Here is a 22072-nt window from a genome sequence, read left to right as displayed (position 1 = left end):
TGATGCTGCTTGGCCTGCTGTGTTCATCCAGCTCTACACCTTGTTATCTCTGATAAAAGCTTATCCACTACATTTACCTTCTTTTAATCTCCTACTAAAACAAGGAGTTGTATTCATAACCCTATTTCAAAAATGATATATGCACTTGGAATTGTCAATCAAATGGTGAACTGACAAGCAACCGATTGGTAGATTGTGAAATTATTCATGCAGCACTAATCCTGCCTGTAATGATAACCCTCAGGTCTTTGTTAACAAACAGAGAAAAGTAGCAAACACTAATTTTTAGTTAAGTACTGCAACCAGCTTTCTTTTCAAATATTTGAAGTGCAGGAGATTTAAATGACTTGACAGTAACCATTTATAGCAGCCATTGACAGTTTCAATGAGTTTATGCATATTCATTTCTATTTTCACAATCACAAAGGGCATCTTTCATCTCCAAAGGACATACGACTTCACCCAAAATTGTTCTGGCAGTATAGTGAAATGGGTAACCTACCTCTCTAAAGAATCCCAATAAGTCTAGAAGTTCTCCTAAGGGCTCTTGTGGTGCAGTGGCAGTGTCCCCATCCCTGAACCAGGAGGCCCAAATTCACATTCTACCTGTTCCAGAGGTATGTAATGACATCTCTCTGAACAGATGATTTGAAAATATTTAGACATTATCCTGTTGGGTCTAACAAGTTTTGGGCAACCTACTGATGAAAGTTAGATCTGATTGAAGGCCACTGCACTTTAACATGTGCAGCTGTCTCTGTGAATCATAGATGTTCAATTCACATTCCATTCACCATTGTAAAACTGGTGGGGGCTGATTTTGAGAGTTAGACTTCCAAATTCAGGCCTCTGACACCATCTTCACTTTTTGTCTTTGCAAAAGTTCAGGTTTTCCTCTGTATTTATGTTTAACTTAAATTTTCAGTCATCCAAAAGGGACATTTACAAAAAGTGATAACAACAGAAAGTCTTCACTTATTAAGTAATTTACATTACCTTGTTCTTTTCAGCACAACTATCTAAATTTGGTTATTTACTCTAAGTCTAATCAGATATAATTTTAAATTTCAAAACATCACCATACCAATGACAAAAATAGCAATTCTTTGCTAACTTATTTTGAGTGACTGATAATCTATTGGGTACGTTGGTAAAGGAATTAGTCATTCAGTCCCTTGAGCATTTTCTACCATTCATAAAAGCATGACTGATCTGCATCTTAATCCATCATAGGTCTGTAACCCTTAAGACCTCTGCACAACAAAAAATTATTAGACTTAATTTTGCAATTTTTCGCTGGCTGAGGGCCAAATTTTCATCTGGAAAGGGAGGTGGATTTCAGTAATTGATTACATTTATTTTTATTTGTCTCAGGAATCCTATTTTTCCTTCACATTCCCTACTCCAAGCAATTTTCCCCTGACGAGTTGGGATTGACTTATGTGCAAAATGAACACCTATCCTCACCAAAGTCAGGTGACCTATTTTAAATGGGGGTCAAAAACAGATTTCATCCTACACACTATTTTCATCTGTTACTTTCAGGGCTTTGGAAGCCCAGTAAAAACACATCAGGTTTGACAATTTATGAAGGAAATGTAAAACCTGCTGAAGAGTCTGGAACACACCAAAAAATGTTTTCACAGTTTCAAATTTCATTATTAAGTGTGAGATTGTAATCTAGATACGTTTTTAATTAATTGATTCATCATAGTGTCTGACCTTTGAAACTAAACTGACCCTTACATTGGCAGGCCTTACACTTTTGTTCATGTGGCAGTGCTTTTCTAATGAAGTAAGCACTACAGTGCAATTAAAATGTAACAAATTATTCTCACAGATTGTGCCATCATATTTTCTACTGTAATATAAACAGTCCTGGCTAATCTTTAAAACAAAAATTTCAACACATGGAAAAATAAAACTAACCACCTGCTACTTAACAGTGATTGTGAGGCAGTTTACTTTGAAATTTGAAGAAGTATCTGCTGTTCTTTCTTCATAGATAGCAGTCTATTCTTTGATGGCTATGGCTGTTATCAATGCCTGACTGAGTTTCAAGTGATAATGGGTCTCAAGGTGTTCCGTTCATTTGAGAATACGTCACATTTTTATGAAACTGTAATAATAGATTGCCTCTTTGATGTGGTTCCTAATTTGTTGTCACAAAATAACATAATTACAAATATTAGAAACACTTTGTTTTTCACATGGCAGAATGCATTTTTCCATCAAATAAACAACATAGTGGCTTTTATTAAATTGTGACAGATTTTATTTCTCAATGAATGTAAAATATTTTTCATTGATACAAAATGGAAACTGAGATCTGTAGATAATGCATACTGGGTGAGTATGCCATCAATAATATATGGGGGGGGGGAAGGTGCATTGAGGTGGTATGTGGTGGTAGGGGTGATTTAGGAGGGCATGGAGGATATTTGGGAGCATTGAGATGACAATGTGGCATGGGCAATGTGAGAAGCATGGACTTTCATGATGAGTGAAGAGTGGGTTAAGGGGTGAGTTTTAAGGGCCTTTAAACAAGGTTCCCGACAATGAACTCCATTTCTCACTGTTTATTTTTCTAATTCACTTAATCTATCAATTTCAACTTTTTGCTTCCACCTACAATATTTACTGTGCCACCTAGCTTGGCATATTAGCAAACTTGGATATATGGCTCTCCATTATTTATTCCCCTTATAAAAATAACGAAAACCTAAGGCCGCAATACAGATCACTAGCGATGTACCAGAAGTTATATTCTACAAATTTGAATATGTACCCTTTACCTCTACTTCTCGTACCTCCTAAATAATTTGGCATGGCAAATGGTGAAATTTGAATTAAATAAAAATCTGGAATTAAAAACTAGTCTAATTGAGTCAATGATTATACAAACCATCTTGGTTCACTACACCCTTTAGGCAAAGAAATATGCGATCCTCACCTGCACTGTCCTAGGAGGGACTCCAGCCACACAGTAATGGGGTTGACTCCTAACAATAATACAGTAATACTTGCGATGCCCACATCCCAGAAATGAATTTTTAAAAAGTGGATTGATATTAGAATTTTTTTTAACCCGAAGAACAATTTTTGTATTTAGAAATTTGAAAGCATCAAAGTCTCACCTACTTATTTTGTTATCCTGGGGTGGAAACCATCAGGTCCTGGAGATTTTTCGGTCTTAAATCACATTCATTTCTACATCATCTTTTTGTTTTACTCGTATTGAATCGGGCTAGTTTCCTTGATTTAAAAAACAAAATACTTTGTATCTTTCTTATTTTGTCATCATCATTTACTTTGTTTTTAAGAATTCACTCGAGGAAAGTAGATGTCCTGGCTAGGCCAGCATTTATTGCCCATCCTTAGTTGCCCTTGGGAAGGTGGTGGTGAGCTGCCTTCTTGAACTGCTGCAGTCCATGTACTGTAGGTGTACCCACAATGCCCTTAGAAAGGGAATTACAGGATTTTGACCCAGTGACAATAAAGCAGTGGTGATATATTTCCAAGTTAGGATGGTGAGTGGCTTGGAGAGGAACTTGCAAGTAATAGTGTTCCTATCTATCTGCTGCCCTTGTTCTTCTAGATGAAAGTGGTCGTGGGTTTGGAAGGTGCAGCCTAAGGATCTTTGGTGACCGACACAAAATAATTACTAAATGAGTTTCTTACCTTCTGATTATCAATATTGGTATCTTCTGTTGTCTGACATTAAGAGCTTGCTATCCTCCTTCCTTAAAATATTTGCAATAAATTTTGCTTTCCTTCTTATTCCTTGCAAGCACTTTTTCTTATATTCTTTGTGTTTGTAGCTCCCATAATTTTCTTAGTATCCCTTTACTATTAATGCTATCTTTTCCAGTCTGTGGAATCTCTGTATTTATTTACTTCATTATTTTCCTGATACAAGTTCTGTGAACAGAAAACGTAATGATTTGATATTGGTGACTGTCGAAGAGGTGGTAGTGAATATTCCATCTGCAATTAATTCCACTCAATTTTCCCTTATGTTTTTGGGCCCGAAGCTGAAGTTGAATTTCATACTCTCCACTTTAGGTTTCTGTGCTCCACATTAAAAAGCAACATTTATCAAAAAATTGTAACATAGAGTTTAAAAATTACTTGGTAGTGTAAAAGGCTTTAGTGTCTAAGCATTGGAAATGCATACTCCTACATCTTTGTTTTTCTACTCAAGTGAAGCATTTGCTTGATATTATGGATGTGTTCGATTTGCATTAAGAATGCTAACTTTTTGTTTTCTTTCCTCACAATCTTGGAAAAGAAATGATGCTCCGTCCATATGATAATTTTGGAATTTTATTTTTATTATTGGAGTATGCAAATAATACAGGAATGTGGAGTGCCAAGAAAAACCTCTATTCAAAATGGCTCATGGTAACCACCTAGCCAATTCTGTGGCAATTATTGCTCACTGGTGCTAAGTTCTGTAATTTTTCTGTGAGAACAACATGATTGAAAAATCTGATCATCAATTTGTAGTAGCCCCTGTTCACCATTTGCTTAATAAGGATGGTCATTAGATGGTATTGACATCACTGAGCTATTTTAGTTAACTTTTCCTAAACCACGAAATGAAATTAGCCAAAAATTAGCCCTTAATATGGCCCTGATAGCATTGAGCAACTGACTTCATGTATCAGCAACATTAACAGGAAACGTAATGTATTTATAAAAGGCAAGGGATTTTAAAACAAGAATATCCATATCTTTATCAAATTCTCAGCTTGCTAACTTCATACTGAAATTTTAGCAATTATCTTTGAGAAATAAGTGATAATTATAATTTTACACTGTCAATACCAAAAATATTGAGTTGAATCTTCCTCTCCTGCAACCGCCTAGAATTGTGCCAGGCTTGAGTAAAATGAAACTGCAAACTCAAATTTAAAATTTTGCTCACAATAAAGATGTTGGGCTTGCCATTATATGACAATGGGGTAAATTTGAATGTCATCCAGGCTATTTTCATTGTGACCGGAGCACATAAGAACTTTACCAGTTAATTCAGATTGTGACTTTTGGGAGTACCCTGCTGAGGAATTGGCTATCATTTGATAGGTTAAGCTTAAAAGATCTTAACAATTACCTCTCATAATCCCTATGCCTTCTAATATCCCCTCCACCCCCTTTTGTTATGCCAATTATCCTTCGGTAGCTCTTGCATCCTCCCTACCAATTCTTCCAATTTAACAATATACGTAGAGTTGTACAGAATAGGCCCTTCAAGGCATCGAGTCTGCAATGACCTATCCACAAAAATCCCACTTTCCAGCACTTGACCCATAGCCTTGAATGTTATGAAACTTCAAGGGCTCATCAATATATTTTTTGAAGATTGTGAGGTTTCCCATCTCTAGCACTCTCCCAGTTAAAGAACCAATGAGCCATTTAATAACACTGGCAAATCTCACAGAGAAGAAAATATAGTGAGAAGACATGGCGATGGTAGGATTACCCTTGGGTAATGGTACAACAATGTTCCCACCACAGAGGGGAAGGTCTGGTCCAACTTTTATACTAAATGCCTAACTGGTTCAGTTGGTGTAGCTCTATCACCTCTAAATCAGTAGGTTGTCAGATCATACTCCATGCAGTTGATCATATAATCTAAGCAACCGATGCAGGAGCAATCAAACACTGCATTGTCATGCGTGCCATCTCTCAGCTGAACCCTCTCTTGACTGTCCAGATGGATGTAAAGATCTCATGAATATTATATGAAGAAAAGTAGAGGCACTGTCTTAGTGTCTGAGACCACGCTATCCATTCTGCCGCCAATAAAAGTATTGTTGTTTGTGGGACAAGTTGCAACTGCCTATAAAGCATTGACAACACTTCAAGAATTATTAATTGATTCTAAACCAGTTTGGGATAGCCTAAAGACTTGAAATGAATATGCAGTAAACCTTGCTTTGAAATCCATTTCATTTAATGAGCAGATACTACAATGTCTTTTGTTATCTATTATGCTGCAGGACATTAATAAAGTAATAAAATCTGAAGTTTAAACTGATGAAGTAGTTTAATTTATTTGTCATTCTTAAATTAAAATTGAACCATCTGTCGTCAGGTTTAAAATTAATTAAATCCCTTTGGAAGCTGGTGGTAAGCCCAATTACACAGAAACTATTCTCTTAATAGCAAAGCAAAGGCATTAAAAATAATTAATATTAAAATAATGAATGATCGTGAGTGATGTGTAGACCCGAGGAGAAAGAACACATTCAGGTTGGACAATCATCTTGGGGAGCAGAGGATTAACTAAATATTCTCTGTTTAAGTTGTCTTTTACAGCAAGGACATGGCTACTTCTTAAACACGATTGAACAGCATTGGCAAATGATTCTTCAGAAGAAAATATAGGTTTAGAATTATGGTTATGGGTATATAACACTGAGTGAATCAGGATAAATTCAATTTTTATTTTGTAACTAACCATAAAATTGTGATTCTTCAGCTCCTTTTAGAAAGGTTATAAACTATATACCAAATTGGACGTCATAGTTTATTTTTCATAATTAGAGAAAAACATGCTCAGTTTCCACGACAGATGCACCACTTCTGAGAGTCATAAAGGAAAAAAAATTGCAAAACAAAGTGTTCTGTCTTCTTCCAAATATGACACAACCTAATCACTATATTTTTCATGTAATCTCTCCTATACATTTTAAATTGTACTCCCTGAATTCTGAATGAACTCTGCCCCCCACCCAACCCCAACGTATTGGCCCACTCCTCAATCACCCCTACACCTACAATATCTGGAAATAAATTCCAATTGGAACCCATTCTTCTATCTCCTCTCTTTCAATCATCCGATAAACCAAACACTCTTTCAAATTAAAAACAAAACAAGTTACTTCAGCTTCTTTCAATTTAGTTTAATTGTTCTCATCATACATTTTCCTCTACGCTGGAGGAGACCAAACACAGATGGTTGAATGCTTTGCAGAGCATGTCTATTCAGTTCATAAACTCCAATCTCCTGTTGCCTGGCTGAGTATTAGAAATCAGAGAATATTAGTTAATGGATATTTTTCAAGCTGGATATAGGTTTGTGTTGAAGGTCCTCTGGGATCAGGATTGGGTGCTCGTTTTTCTTGATTTATATCAACGATCTAGATCTTGGAACGCAGAGGAAAAATTCAAAGTTTGTGGATGAAAAACTTGAAGAAACTGCAAACTTAGAGAAAGACAGTCCGGAACTTCAAGATTATTAGCAAATTGGTTGAAATAGTTGGCAGATAAGGTTCAATATGGATAAGTGTGAGGTGATACGTTGGAGTAGAGAGAACACAGAGAGACAGTATAAAGAGCATAACTTTAAAGGGTGTGCAAGAGCAGAGGGACCTAAGTATATATATGTGTATAAGTCATTAAAAATGGCAGGATAAGTGCAGAGTGTATAATAAAGTATACCTGTATCCTACACTTTATTTATGAATAGCAGTATGAACTACAAGGAAAGGGAGATTACACTGAATTTATACAAGACATTAAGTAGACCTCAGCTGGAATACTGTTTACAGTTCTGGGTGTTACACTTTGGAAAGGATGAGAATGTTTTGGAAAGTGTGTAGAAAAGGCTTATGGAAACAATTCCAGGGATGAGAAGCTTCAGTTATGAGGATAATTTGAAGAATTTGGGACTGTTTTCCTTGGAGAGAAGAGGTCAAAAGGAGATTTGATTGAAGTTGTCAGAATTATGAGAAGTCTCGACAAAGCAGACAGGGGGAAGCTGTCCCCACTCAAAAGGATCATGAATAAGAAGGCACAAATTTAAAATGATTGCCAGGTCTGAAATGCACTGCCTCAAAATTTGGTGGAGGCAGTTTCATTTGAGACATTCAGTAGGGCATTGGGTGATTATTTAAATAGAAATTATACGCAGGGTTATGAGAAAATGACGGGAAAATTTAATGCTTATTTGTAGAGCCAGTGCAGAAACAACGGGCTAAATTAACTTCTTCTGAACTGTAACTATTCTGAGATTCTGTCTTTTCAATTCTCTGCTCCTTTCTGATTTTGACCTCAGCTTCTTTCATCATGAAGCTTACTGAATGCCGGAGTTACATCATTTCATCTTTTAATTAGGCACTTTACAGCCTTCTGATTCTGCCTATTTACCTTTGCAACTCTTCTGGACCGTTTCTACTTTTTAAAATAAACTGTCTCATCTCCTTTTGCTTTGTATCATCATCTCCCTCACCATTCAATCTTCCCTGCTGTTCCCCTTACAACAGATCTTCTATTTTAGGAACAAAGGACTTGGGAGTGGGAGTAGGAGTAGGCCATTTGTCCCTTTAAGCCTGCTCTACCATTCAATAAGATCATGGCTGATCTCTTTTTGGTCTCACCTGTTCAAACTTTCTTCACAAGATAAGCCCTTCAACCTGAGAGTGCGTTGAGTCAACCTTCTCTGAAACAGCTTTGAAAGCAATGATCACTTTTTTCCAATTACAAAAGGTGAAAACTGTACACAGTACTCCAGATGTGGTGTCACTAATTCTGTCCTGTACAACTGCAGCAAAACTTACCTAATTTCATATTTTATTCCCCTTGCAATAAATGACAACATTCCATTTGCCTTCCTAAATACTCACTGTACCTGTACACTAATTGTATGTGATTGATGTACCAGGACACTAGATCACACTTGTGCTACAGATTCTGTAATTCTCTCCATTCAATCATACACTGTTTTTTTCATTCTTGCTGCCAAAGTGCGCAAGTTCACATTGTTATGATCACCCATCAGAAATCCACAGTACTGTGGACATTTTTAACTTGTAATTCCAAAATGTGCTTTTTGTAAGATGGCAGCGTTTGGGCTCCTCAGCCTGGGGCTCATCATTCCATCTGCTTTTTTTTCCCTCCTTTTCTTCCTGTAAGATGTTTAAAGTGTTTTTTTTCTGATATGAAAATTTACCTTGGAGCAGCTGAGAGTTGGAGCGGAGCAGGCTGGAGGCATGGAATGGAACAGGGAGGGTTGTTGGCCTGGGGTCTGGCGTGGGCAGTCAGTGGCTTTCAAGGCTGGTCAGATGACGTTTGGAAGCCCCCGTGCTGAGCTACTGCAATGTAATGTTTATCCTTTTAACTGTATCTTATTCCTAACTTATACAATGAATCACTGTAAGGCAATGCAACTTTTTTTATTCCTTTTTTTTGTATCTAAGATTTGTACCTAAGATAGCGCCATGCGAGGCAACATTGTAAACTTTTCACTGTACTCCTGTACTTCAGCACTTGAGTGCATGTGACAATAAAGGCTATTCTATTCTATTCCAAAAGAGCATTGATACAACCAAAAATAGCAATGGATCTAAATTAAGCAGCAGGCTGCAGAGAGAGGGACAGATGGAATGCAACACCTAAAGTGGAAAAAGAAACTTCAAAGAGAATGAACTGTGATCTTGTGACTACAAGGATAATGAGGGGCTATCGAACATCTGCTCAATAGCAAGCCATCCCAATCCTTACGAATTATACCCTGAACTGAAGACAGATTTTATGTTTGTCCCTTTGAAGAATACACAAGAACTGGGACTAAAAAGCCAGTTTCAAATCTACTATAGTGAACTTGGGGACTGAATGCTTTCAAGTACACCATCCTGGGTTCAAGTGTAAATGTAAATGTAAATGACACAAAGGACTATCTCTTAGTTATCCCTATTTTGTTTCAGATTTCCAGCATCTGAAGTTCTTTATTTTAGTACTACTTCACCACTAAACTGCTGCTTTCTGTCATTTAAGAAATAATGTGAAACAGATGCTGGAAATCTACAAGAAAAAACAAACAGAATGCTAGAGATGTTCAGCAGGTCAGGCAGCATCTGAGCAAAGTTAACGTTTCAGGCCAATCGTTTTTTAACAGGTTTTAAACAAGTACTTTGCAGAGACAAGATAGGGTGTGGGAGGAAAAGATGAAATTTAGCTTGTGAAACAGTAAAGCTAGGAGTGTGGAGACAGTTGAAAAGCTACATATGAGGGGACAGAGAACCGGCAGGAATTCAATACTGTCAAAACCTCCAAATGCATTACGATAAAACTGAAAGATAATATCACCTAGAAATGGGTAAATGATTGGTTGTATTTTGCTCACATAAATTGTGAAAACAAATAGATTGTGCACTGTACTGCTGGGAAACCAGGCAGAGTATTATGGGGTAGAAATTGGTAGCAGTTGTGAATGTTTTAAGACTTGCAATGAGTCCTAATTTCAGAAACCAATGTCCTTTACCCCAAGGATACATGAAAGAGGTTAGACTTGAGAATTGGATCAAACTTTTCAAGTGGTCTTCTGTTGCCTAAATCAAGTATTAAGTTTCTTATTCATGACACTGACTTGCCTAGGCCTTTACAGCAATAGCTTCACAATCAGCAAGTTAAGTGCCAGTGTGGGGTGATAGGAATGATGGGAGTTTTGAAATTGCACCCTGCTAGAGTAGCATAGGCTCCATAAGCCAATAACATCTTTATCATTTTCAGGTGTTTTATTAAAAAAAAGTCTGATTTAATTTCTGCAGGTGATCAAAATCAGGTTGTAATGGTTCAGCTACCTTTATAGACTTTGCCTGCAATCCATTAGTATCTAAAAGTAAGTTATGCAGAGTTTAATAACAAGTCTGACCTAAACTGCTACAATGTGCTTACTGGCACTGCTGGAAGTTAACGATCATCCCTTAGGAAAAATAAGATTTTAAAGACAAAACTGAATGCATTTGCAGGTGCTCTCTGCCCCTGCATCAACCACCAAGATAAGGGTTTTCACACTACAAATAGTAAATTATGTTTAATTTTGGGCACTTTGATACTTTACAGTTAATTGCTTTTTAATTTGAAAAATTCTCAATTGAATCACTCATTCTGAAGTTATATAAATATTTACTCACTCATTCACCTTTTGCTGCATTTCAGAATGGCAGTCTAGCTCATCTATACCCAGGTCACAGTGAAATTGCACCTTTCAGAATTTTCTTTCACATCACTCAGTATATGTTGTCTTGTCATTTCAAGCTGACATTCTTCTCCCCTTTATTAAGTTGCCACTTTCCTCCACTTCCTCATGCAAGCTGCCACTTTTTGATCCCCTAGAGTTCAGAGTACTCCCTGCCTCCCAACGCCCCTCAGCTTGTCATAGAACTCTATCACTGCACACCTTCTCCAATAATAGTGGTACTGCCATTCTATGCCCAACACGGTCCCCACTCCCACCAAGAATTCTAGTTTCTCCTTCAGTTCTGCTCCTAAATTCTACCATCCATTTCACCTTTCCCTCAAATATGTCACCCTTTTACAATCCCTCTTTTGCCATCAATTTCTCCTCTCATATTCAGTTTCCATTCATCTTCATCTACTTTCACTGTTGTCAATACCAGTTTTCATTTTTCCTCTCCCTTCCTCAATTATTTCTATCCTGAAATACATTCTAACCCTCTCCTTTGTAATACACTCTGGTGTTTTCCTTCCTCTTGCATTTGATTCTGCTACTATCTTCCTTGCATTCTCTTGCTTTTCCTCTTCTTGTTGTTTGTATCTCTTGTTCTTTCTGTTCCCCTGATCTTACCATCTTCTCATGCCTATCGTGTTTCCTTTTTCATTCTCCCTTCATTCAAACTCCTGCCCTGCTGTTTATTTTTGTTCCACATAACCTGTGCTATGTTGTTTGTCTAATGACTGACAGATATTATTTCTTTTCATGTGCTCCCAATGCTAACACATTTTTTTCACCTTTCATCGTGCCTTGCACCAACAGATTTCTCAATTAAAAATAAGCATCTAAAGATGGGTTGCTACTTTTACCAAATCTGGATAATAATAAGATTTAGTTTTACCACTTCTGTTTAATTAAGCAGTGGAGACTGAGTAGGGATTTTCCTACAGCCTGATCCTAAAATATAGTTGATTTACTTTAGGAAACTGATTTTGTTTTCATTCCATGTTGTTCTTGGTTCATTACCTGATTATCAGATAGCCATAGTGCTGCCAGCTCTTTAAGCTTAGTAAAACTGAATGGCAAATTCTTCAACCTAAAAAAGCAAACATTTTATAGATGAGAATTTGTTAGAGTCAGTTCACATTGTTTTACCTTTTGCTTTTCTTAGCTTCAAGCTTCTGATAGTTTAAAAATCATTGTAATCAAACCACTTAAAAGTCAGTCTGCCAAACAACTAACATTCCAGTGGAGGAGCAAACTACTGCAGATGCTGAATCCTGCTTGTGCAGATTTTAAACTTTAAGTCATAAATACAAACATTTATGTTATTGAATTATTTTACAAAGTACGACAGAACTAATAGTTTCACTGTTTAAAAAGATACTTTTTCAAAGAAATTCAGTTTTCAGCTGATATTCTAAAGGGAAAAAAGCAGTTAAATCAAGTTAAGGTAATTAATTAGACAAGCATATATCACACCAGTACATTTAGGCACCTTCTATCTAATTACATCCTATTTCCTCCGATATTCATTGTTAAAATGTGGCTTAAACCACAAACATCTCCAGTACTCTGTTCAAATTTTAAAAAGGCAAGTGTGATTGTTGTGGTGAATTGCTTGTTTAATTTTTTTCTCTTTTGCACAAATAACTTAAATCAATCAGTTCAACATCTGTTTATTTTTCAGGTTTTACTTCTCTTTACTCATTCTCAGTGCTAATATACTTTTTCACCCTTGGTCTTGCACGATTAAGTTTTTCAATTAAAGATATGTGTCTGAACGTGGGGAGAAACCAAAATTTGAGTGCAAATCTCCTATTTGAGAATTTAACACTCTGGTATTATCACCGTTGGTTAACCTGCTCTGATTAAGAATTTAAGCTGTGATGGTGACCAACTTAATCATTAAGGTGTTTTATGCACTTCTCACCTCATCCGCTTAAGAGGCTCCCCTCTAGTGATACAACTGATAGGCCATCTGCCTCACAGAGAAATCCAGGTTTTGTTGTCTGTGTCATGATTTTATAATAACGGAAATGGATGAGTATTCAGCCTTTCTGCATGATCTCACAGATAAAGAGGAGGAGAAGGTGGGTAACTATTATATAGCGCTATGGAAAAGAAGATCATACATTCCATACGTCCCCAAGGAAATAACAAAATGAAATTGGAATTTGTTACAGAGTCATAAAGTTATACAGCATGGAAACAGACCCTTCAGTCCAACCAGTCAATGCCGACATGTTCCCAAAGCAAACTAATCCTACTTGCCTGGGTTTGACCCATATCCCTCCAAAAGTTTCCTATTCATGTACTTATCCAGATGTCTTCTAAATGTTCTAACTGTATCTGCATCCACTCTGGCAGTTTATTCCATATACGAACCACTTGCTGTGTAAAAAAAAAGTTGCCCCTCGGGTCTTTTTAAAATCTTTCTCCTCTCACCTTAAAAAGACGCCCCCTAATTTTCAACACCACCATCCTAGGGAAAAGATCTTTGCTATTCGTCTTCTCTATGCCCCTCATGATTTTATAAATCTCTATGAAGGTCACCCCTCAACCTCCTACACTCCAGTACAAAAAGTCCCAGACTCCTCTGGCATTGCTGTAAAAAGAGATTATACCTAGAGCTTCACAGTTTTATCTCTAGGCTGTCAGTGAGTGGTGGGTGTTCTTCTCCATGAGATGGACCTGACACTTAAGATGAAGAAAGCTTGGATGGAGATGGCAGGACTGTATTCATCATAGAATCTCTACAGTGTGGAAACAGGCCCTTCAGCCCAACAAGTCCACACTGAGCCTCAGAGCATCCCACCCAGACCCATCCCCCTATAACCCACCTAATCTACACATCCCTGAACACTACGGGCAATTTAGCATGGCCAATCCACCTAGCCTGCACATCTTTGGACTATGGGAGGAAACCGGAGCACCCGGAGGAAACCCATGCAGACACGGGGAGAACGTGCAAACTCCACACAGACAGTTGCCTGAGAGTGGAGTCAAACCCGGGTCTCTGGCGCTGTGAGGCAGCAGTGCTAACCACTGACCCACCGTGCCGCCCTGTTCTTGCCTGCAGTATCAGATCAGGGTGAATGACCTTCTACATTCCACATGGGAGAGTAATGAAGCCACATGGGAGGCTATGTATTGGATGGGGCTGCTTGGTGTATTTAAGTATAGAGCTATCTACATCTATATCTATACAAGGGAAACACAAGTTGGGTCATCACACCAGAAACCTCCAAATCACATGCACTGTAGAGTAGGAACTGAGATGCACTTCCTTTTGGTAGGGAATCTGGAACATGGGAACACAGCTAATCATTTAGGACTGGCCCAAAGAGAAACATAGGCATTCAATGAGTTTTGCATTTTTACTGCATAAGGTTGTGGACGCTTCATTGCTGAATATGTTTAAAGCTAGGAATGAGAGCTTTTGGAGTCTCAGGAAGTCAAGAGAAATGAAGAGCAAGCAGGAAAATAGAGTTGAAATTGAAGATTTGTCTGAATCGTATTGAACAGAAGTGCAGACGTGATATGGTTTACTCCAGTCCCTATTTCTTATGCAACAGGAACCACCGTAGTACTAACAGCAGTCTCAACACTCATAAGGCTGTTGGAGACAAGGGTCAATTGACGGAGAAGGAATCCAGAAGGCGACCATAATATGGTGTAGGAGGGGAAAAGATGTTCATTATCTGACACTCAGAGAAGGGTGGCTGAGTATGATGATGCTGAACCTCAGATGAGATTCTGGAGTCATCCATCAGACAACAAATGCTAGAGGTTCAACTGAAGGTGCATTGAAATCTGATGGAGAAGCCAGTGAGTCTGCGAGCCCTGTCAAGGAAGGTGGAGGAGCCCACATCTCTCCTTAGAACATGTGGCTGCCCAATCGACAGAGTGGCAACACTCATGGAGTATTAAAGGCTTTTGGTCTTGTATTCAGACTACCAAGCTCAGACACAGTCAATGACCTCAGCAAGACATTGCCAATGTGAGTTGGACAGGCGACCTGAAATCTTAGCAAGGTTCCAGTTCATCTACAGTCAGCAGGGAGATCTGATCGAACCTTGTATTGGTGGACGAATGGCAGTTGTCTGCATCTGTTGGCTCCTCTTAAGGCACTGCTGATGGTGACTGCAGCTCCTACGCCCCTCTGTCAGTTACACTAGTGCCTCAGGAGGCCAGGGAAGCCACTTTGTTGGGTACCTTTTATTACCAAGCTGGTAATCACAGATGATCTGTACAATCAGCAAGGGAAATCCATGATGATTGACAAAAATACTTGGCTAACTTATGAGTGCTTTGATTGCAACACAGTCGCTTTGTATTTTTTGGAAAATCTGCATTTCCCCCAAAAATGTCTTGGGTTGGCTGTCCTCATCTGCTGTCATGGCAAAAAATTGGGACATTCAACAAAGCTCCCCTGCAGACAAAGAGCAGTATACTGAAATGTAGGGGTTATGGGCCAGAGTCACCTGGCTATCAACAGGCATTGGTTGTCCTTTGATGTAGTTTGAAGCTGTCTCCTCACCATTTACCTTACTTAATTGTGTGACTGCTATCCTTGAAAGGCCTTCTACAAAGTGCTCCAAATACTTGGGAGAGAAAGAGGCACAATCAGTGTAATCTGTCAGCAGGGTTGGTGGCACCTCCATAGCCTTCATTGATCTTTAGCCCTTTCAGAATTTCCAAGTCTTGTTTGATTGCAGATGTGATGTTGCTGTCTCAGGACAGCTGGACTCCTCTTCTGCCTCCTTCTCCTCAAAGGAGGAGAAACCTTCTATATGATCCCTATTTGGTTCAATATGCACTTCTGTGCTGCTGTCAAACTTCTTCACAGCCTCATTTGACACAGACTCCTGTAAGCTTAGAACCTTTCAAACTCAACAAAGTTTGTGCCAAAGGACAGCATAAGTAATGTAAGTTACAAGCAGAGAGGTGTACTACAGAATGCTGCAACCTTAGCAGTAGACTTCGAACTCTAGCTCGGCCAAGTTGCGGCAGACTTTTGCTCACCAGAAAGCATCTATAGTGATTTGGTCTTCCCCATTGCACTAGTATACTGATTATAGAACTGTACATGTCACCTGCAATTTCATTCAAGTGTTGAATTATTTACTGGACTTTTAATTTTTAACTGGGAGTGAACAGGCTTCCAGCTTTTGAATCTACCTACCCACAGTAATATCAAAACTAGAATATTGGGACAATGGAAACACCTCACCAAGTAATCATGTTTTAATGAATCGTTGAATGGTATATTCATCTGCTCCTGTGCTGTATATGAATGCCCAACCCCATTTCTATTCCTGTGGTTGAAGAGTTAATCAATACTCAGTACATAAGTTCCAAAGGTAAGCATCCATGAAGTGTGAACCTGGGACTGTGATGGCTGATATCAGTTCGTGGGGTTTAATTTTTAAAAAATCATCTCCAGCTTGGGTAAGTCAAAGCAAACTAAGGGGCATAATGAATACAACATAGTTCTGACTAACAGTAAACCTAAAAAGGTTGCAAAGGTCACAAGAATTTGATGTAACGCGGATGATATACACACTCTATCCCCAAGGAATTTATCACTTTTTAAATTTGTTCTACTCAAGAGCAAATACAAAATGTGTAAATGTGTAAATTTGGAAGTTATGTGAACTGTGAGGGTAATATTGGTTGATGACATAGACAGGGTGGTGGAATGGGTGGACTTGTGGCAGATTGAAGGGAGATTTGACAAAGGTCTGCAAAATCATGACGGGTCTGGAAAGAGCAGATAGGGAGAAACTGCTTGTATTGGCAGTAGGATTTACAACCAGAGAGCTTCAATTTAAGCTGAATGACCAAACACCTAAATTACATGAGGAAAAGCTGTTTTATTGAGTGAGTGATTAGCATTTGAATTGACTAGATGAAATTGTGGAGGAGATAGATTCAACTGTGGTTTTCAAAGGGAAAGTCTGATGAAAGAAATATTTCGGGGCTATGGGTTTGACTGATTGGCTCTTGTCGAATGTTGGCATGGACATTATAGTCTGAACGGCTTCCATCTGTGCTGTAAGCATTCTATGAGTCTATAATTCTGTGTGTATTGAACATGGATTAAGTTTTAACAATGAAAAAGAAATAACACACAAGGGTTTCTGAGGCCTCTGGAAATACTGCATTCACCCATTTCTTTTCTATGCCACCAAATTTGTCATTTGCATAAATCTCCCGCATTGAATGTGGCAGTCATTAATTAACCTTAGTGTATTAATGTCCTCAAATCTTAAAAATGCAGGAACATATTCTCAACCTACTAATTAACACTAAGGGTAACTCAGAGGATATCTTCCATTTTTATGTTTTGACTGGCATGAGAGTTTGGAGTTTAATTTGTGGTTGTTTTTGAGTAACATTACAGCTTACATTTACTTATAAGTTAACCCTATCACAAGCTTCAGAAGAAATTACAAAAGATGTGAATTGAAGATGTCACCTATGCATTTTCTTTTAACAATTAAAACCAAAACAATTCGAAGACAAGCTTCAGTGTTTAGGCAAATTTATAAGTTCATAGTATAAGCAGATGCAAACCATACAATACACATCTGTCACTGTGCCATACACCTGTGGAGTTACCTTGTGCTTCACACTCACTATCAATTCTTATTTGTTAAAATTCACCAAATACTGGTAAGGTTTAATATGAAGAACTCATCCTTTGGTAAATCATGCATTAGGACAATGGGTTGTTGATAGAATTTCACTTTCATATTGCATTGAAACACCATCGTACCATTTATAGGACAGAACTGCTTTTAGGCTGTGTTTAACCAGCACTTCTAATACATAAAATAGAGCAAAAACAATAATAGAGATATCCAAGATTGAGGAATTTCCAAATTAACAACATCTGAGTTGAGGGCAGTATTATGTTGGGCACGGATTCCTACTCACATAACTCCTGCCCAATTTCCTGCCAGGAAATCTTTGGTAGACTGTGCATGCCTCTGACTTAAAATGGGTCAGTGTAATTAAATGAGGCAGCTGTGGTATGATGACATGATGCATCCTATTCTATATTAATACCTCATTCTGTACAATCACATGCATTTAAAAAAAAAATCAATATTATTAAGGGCAACAAACAAAAATTAAATGTCTTGACAGATACTTCAGAAGAAATTACTGAAATCTTATTTCATAAATGACTTTCATATTGCAAACTATTTAGGGTTTCTTGTGCTAATGTTTTAACTCTGGGAGATAACCCTTGTAATTTTGATGTCAAGCTGTTTAAATACTTTAACACAATGACAAATAGGTGGTTGTTAGTGGCTGATTCTTCGTATCTTCCTGACATGGTAAGGCTATTCAACATCTTGAGTGTCGATACACCAAACACTAGAATTAGCTCTAACTGCTCTGGCCATATCATTCATCTTTTTTGTAAGGCTGGATTTAACCTGCATCTTAGATTCTGTATATTAGCACTGTAATGTATGACACAGGGTCAGTTAGCTCAGTTGGCTGGATGGCTGGTTTGTGATGTAGAGTGACACCAACAGCATAGGTTTAATTCTCACACCAGCCAAGATTACCATGAAGGACCCTTCTCCAGAGGCATAATGACCCTCAGGTTAAAAACCACTACCCGTCATCTCCCTCTAATGGGAGAGCAGCCCTATCGCCTGGTAAGACTATAGTAACTCTACCTTCAATGTAAGACACTATTCAATTAGTTAACCTTTCTCTATCACTCACACATTTTTCCATATCATGTATTCATTACCTGCAACTGGGAGGGCAGTCTCTGTCAATGCTTTGGAATGTTGGTTCAACACTATTAGCTAGAAGGTGACTGATGTTAACTTGGTAACTTGACTAACTTAGTTTTTGTAATTCTTGAAACAGCCAACTGTATTAAGAAATACATAGTTAAAGGAACTGACAACAAGAATGTGTACTCTATGGACAGGGACACATACTGAGCCACGATGTCCTCTATAAGCTTTATTTTCAAATATATTTTCAACAGCTAGTATTCTAAATTCACAAACTGGCTCCATACAAGTAGTTTGAAAGCTTCTGTCAAGAAAGGGATTATATTAAGATAGTGATACGAGATTTATGAGTGACAGGAGTATGAACTCTCCTTTGATGTCCATATGATATGGGCAGTGGAAATTGCTGTGAAATTATATACACTTCTGATGATTTTGCATATATTTTAATTGATTTTCTATAACATCAAGATTTTGCATTACCTGTTATCACTTAAATTTAACACTTTCAGTTTCTGCATCTGTCCAATCTCTTCAGGCAACCGTTCCAGTTTGTTTGATCGTAAAGACATGACAGTTACATTTTTACAACTTCCAATCTGTATTAAAAGATATCAGTAAGAGATTACATTATTATACTTAGTTCAATTGCTTTCTGAGTTCTTTTTCCATACATACTACAGAGGATACAAAAATAGTTCAGCATTAGCTGTAAATTAGGAAGTGGGAGAGAGGAACTCAGTGAAATTACAACCACAAGCAAAGTGGTGTTGAGCAAACTGATGGAGCTGCAGACTGATAAGCATTCAGACCCAGATGGACTTCATTCTAGGGCACCAAGATATGTAGGAAAGTATGTTATGAAGAAGATATAGGAGGTTGCAGGTGAACATAGATGGATTGACTGAGTGGGTGAAAATCTGACAGTTGACATTTAATGTGTAAAAACCTGAAGTTGTTTACTTTGCCAGGAAGAACGGAAAAAAAGACAGCATTGTTTACTTGGCGAATGGTCGTGAAATGCAAAAGTGCAGAGGACTTTGGGTCTTCCAGCGGATGAGTCACAAAATGTTCGTGTGCAGGTATAAAAGACTAATGATGCTATCTGTTATTGCAGGAGGAATTGAATGAAAAGTAAAATCTGTGATTTAGTTACACAAAGCATTAGTGACACCACATTTCAAATTTTTTTTTTCTCTATAGACAGTTATGCAACTTTGATACTCTCTGCCCAGAAGTCAGTGGAGATAGGGACATTGAATATTTTTAAGGCAAAGGTAGGTAGATTCTTGTTAGCTTACAGAATTGAAGGTTCTCAGAGGTAGATGCAAATTTGAAATTTGGAACAGAAACAGATCAGCTGTAATCTTATTGAATGATGAAGCAGATCTGAGGGCTGAATGGTCTACGTCAGTTCCTATTTTGTATATTTGTATATTCACACACATTTTAAAGAAAAACAGCAATGGGGATATCATTTCTTTTTTCTAAACGATCACTGCACTCTTTTAAAATCATAATCACAATCTGATGATGGTCGTTCACAATTACAATTATCCAGATAATATTGCTTTTCATTAATCAGTACCAAATTTAAATTTATGAAAATCAATTATTAATGCTACACCATTTACTTATTGGCATTTACAAACTCAAGGTTGACACAAAATCTTTATTCTAAATATCATTTTGTACCTGCACTAATAATATAACTCAGGAACCATCCAGTTACTCATCACAGAATTCTTAAATTCTGACCTGATCTTACAGCCACAGTATTTATATGTCTGGTCCTGTTCACTTTCTGGTTAATGGTAACCTCCAGAATGTTGAAAGTGGGGACTTCAGTGATGGTTGCAGTCTCTCTTGTTAAAGATACTCTTAGCAAAACACTTGTATGGCATGAATATTATTTGCCACTTACCAGCCCAAGCCGGAATGTTGTCCAGATCTTATTGCATTTGGATATGAACAGCTTCAATATCTGAGACATCACAAATAATGCTGAAACATTGCAGGGTCAGTGAACATCCCCACTTTAGACATTATGATGAATAAAGCAAATGAAGATAGTTGGACCTAGGACACTAAAGAAGTGCTGCAGAGATATTCAATGGCTGAGCTGATTGACATCCAACAAGCATAAACATCTTCCTTTGTACTAAGTATGACTCCAACCAGTAGAGAGTTTTCCCTGATTTTCATTGATTTGTTTTGCTAGAGAAACTTGATGCCACATACAGTTAAATGCTGCCTTAATGTCAAGGCAGCCACTCTCACTTGCCCTCTTAGTGCAGCTGTTTTATCCATGTTTGGATCATGGCTGCTATGAAAATAGGAGCAGAGTGGGTTTTGCAGAGCGGAAACTAAGTGAGACTGAGCAAGCTACTGTAGAGCAAATGCCATTTAATATCTGATAGCACTGTTGATGATGCCTTCTATCACTTAGCTGATGATTATGAGTAGACTGATGGGGCAGAAATTGGTTGTGTTGGACTGGTCCTGCATTTTCTGTACAGTACATAGTCAAATTTCCACATTGCTGGACAAGTACCAGTTTGTTACAGTACTGGAACAATAAGCTCCTTAGGAATAATACTTCTAAGTGCACTTCTGAAAATGTTAGGAAATACAGGATGAAAGCATCATTGTAGTTTTCTGTGAAACCTGCACAAAACTGAAAATCTTTTACTAGTGATGAAATGATAGTGGCCCTACTTTTGAGCCAGGAGGCATGGAATGTACCATAACACATGTGAATAGGCAAATTAAAAAATACCTACACGCTACAAATTTGATGGAGTGGAAGCTCCCGTATTTATTGAAAATTCTTGGTTGATATGGGGGTGCACAGGCTGCGATGTGTGTATTGAATGACATACTACATCTGTGGGGAGCCATCCAAAGATTCAAATGTGGCACTTGTTCAGTTGTCACATTCAATGTTGCGAATCCTAAGAAACTACTGTCATATTCATCCATCAACTGGGAGATCCTGAAAATGTCGCTAGCAGAAGAATGCAGAACTAAAGTAGTTGAGGGTAGTGATCACTTGGACAGTCACTGGTAACACGAGATCATCAGGTCCAGCACAGAATAAGCTTTCTCAAGGGAGCTCAAGATGTCCGCAACCACCTGACATGACAACAAGCCTCAGGAAGGGTTGCTGTTCTGATATGTCTGTCTACACAACCTGTGATGAAAGTAATGCCTCCTGTAAACTGCACCCCTCAATTCTCTGAGACAACAAGGTTCAGGGCTGGATGAACACAACAGGCCAAGCAGCATCCTAGGAGCAGAGAGGCTGACGTTTCGGGCCTGGACCCTTCATCAGAAA

The 22072-nt window shown here is 38.0% G+C and overlaps 1 protein-coding gene across 1 annotated transcript in view; it reads right to left on the bottom strand.

Moving 5' to 3' along the window:
- Positions 1-22072, bottom strand: part of lrrc7 (leucine rich repeat containing 7) — a 256311-nt gene that overhangs the window by 97280 nt on the left and 136959 nt on the right. The window contains 2 exon segments of the mRNA XM_048602082.1: positions 11990-12059; positions 19219-19334. Coding sequence (XP_048458039.1) covers positions 11990-12059; positions 19219-19334 — 186 coding nt within the window.

This window comes from Rhincodon typus, chromosome 10 (assembly GCF_021869965.1).
Source record: "Rhincodon typus isolate 14 chromosome 10, sRhiTyp1.1, whole genome shotgun sequence".
Taxonomy (NCBI): Eukaryota; Metazoa; Chordata; class Chondrichthyes; order Orectolobiformes; family Rhincodontidae; genus Rhincodon; species Rhincodon typus.
The sequence above is the reverse complement of the archived record's forward strand: the minus strand, read 5'-3'. Positions and strand labels throughout refer to the sequence as shown.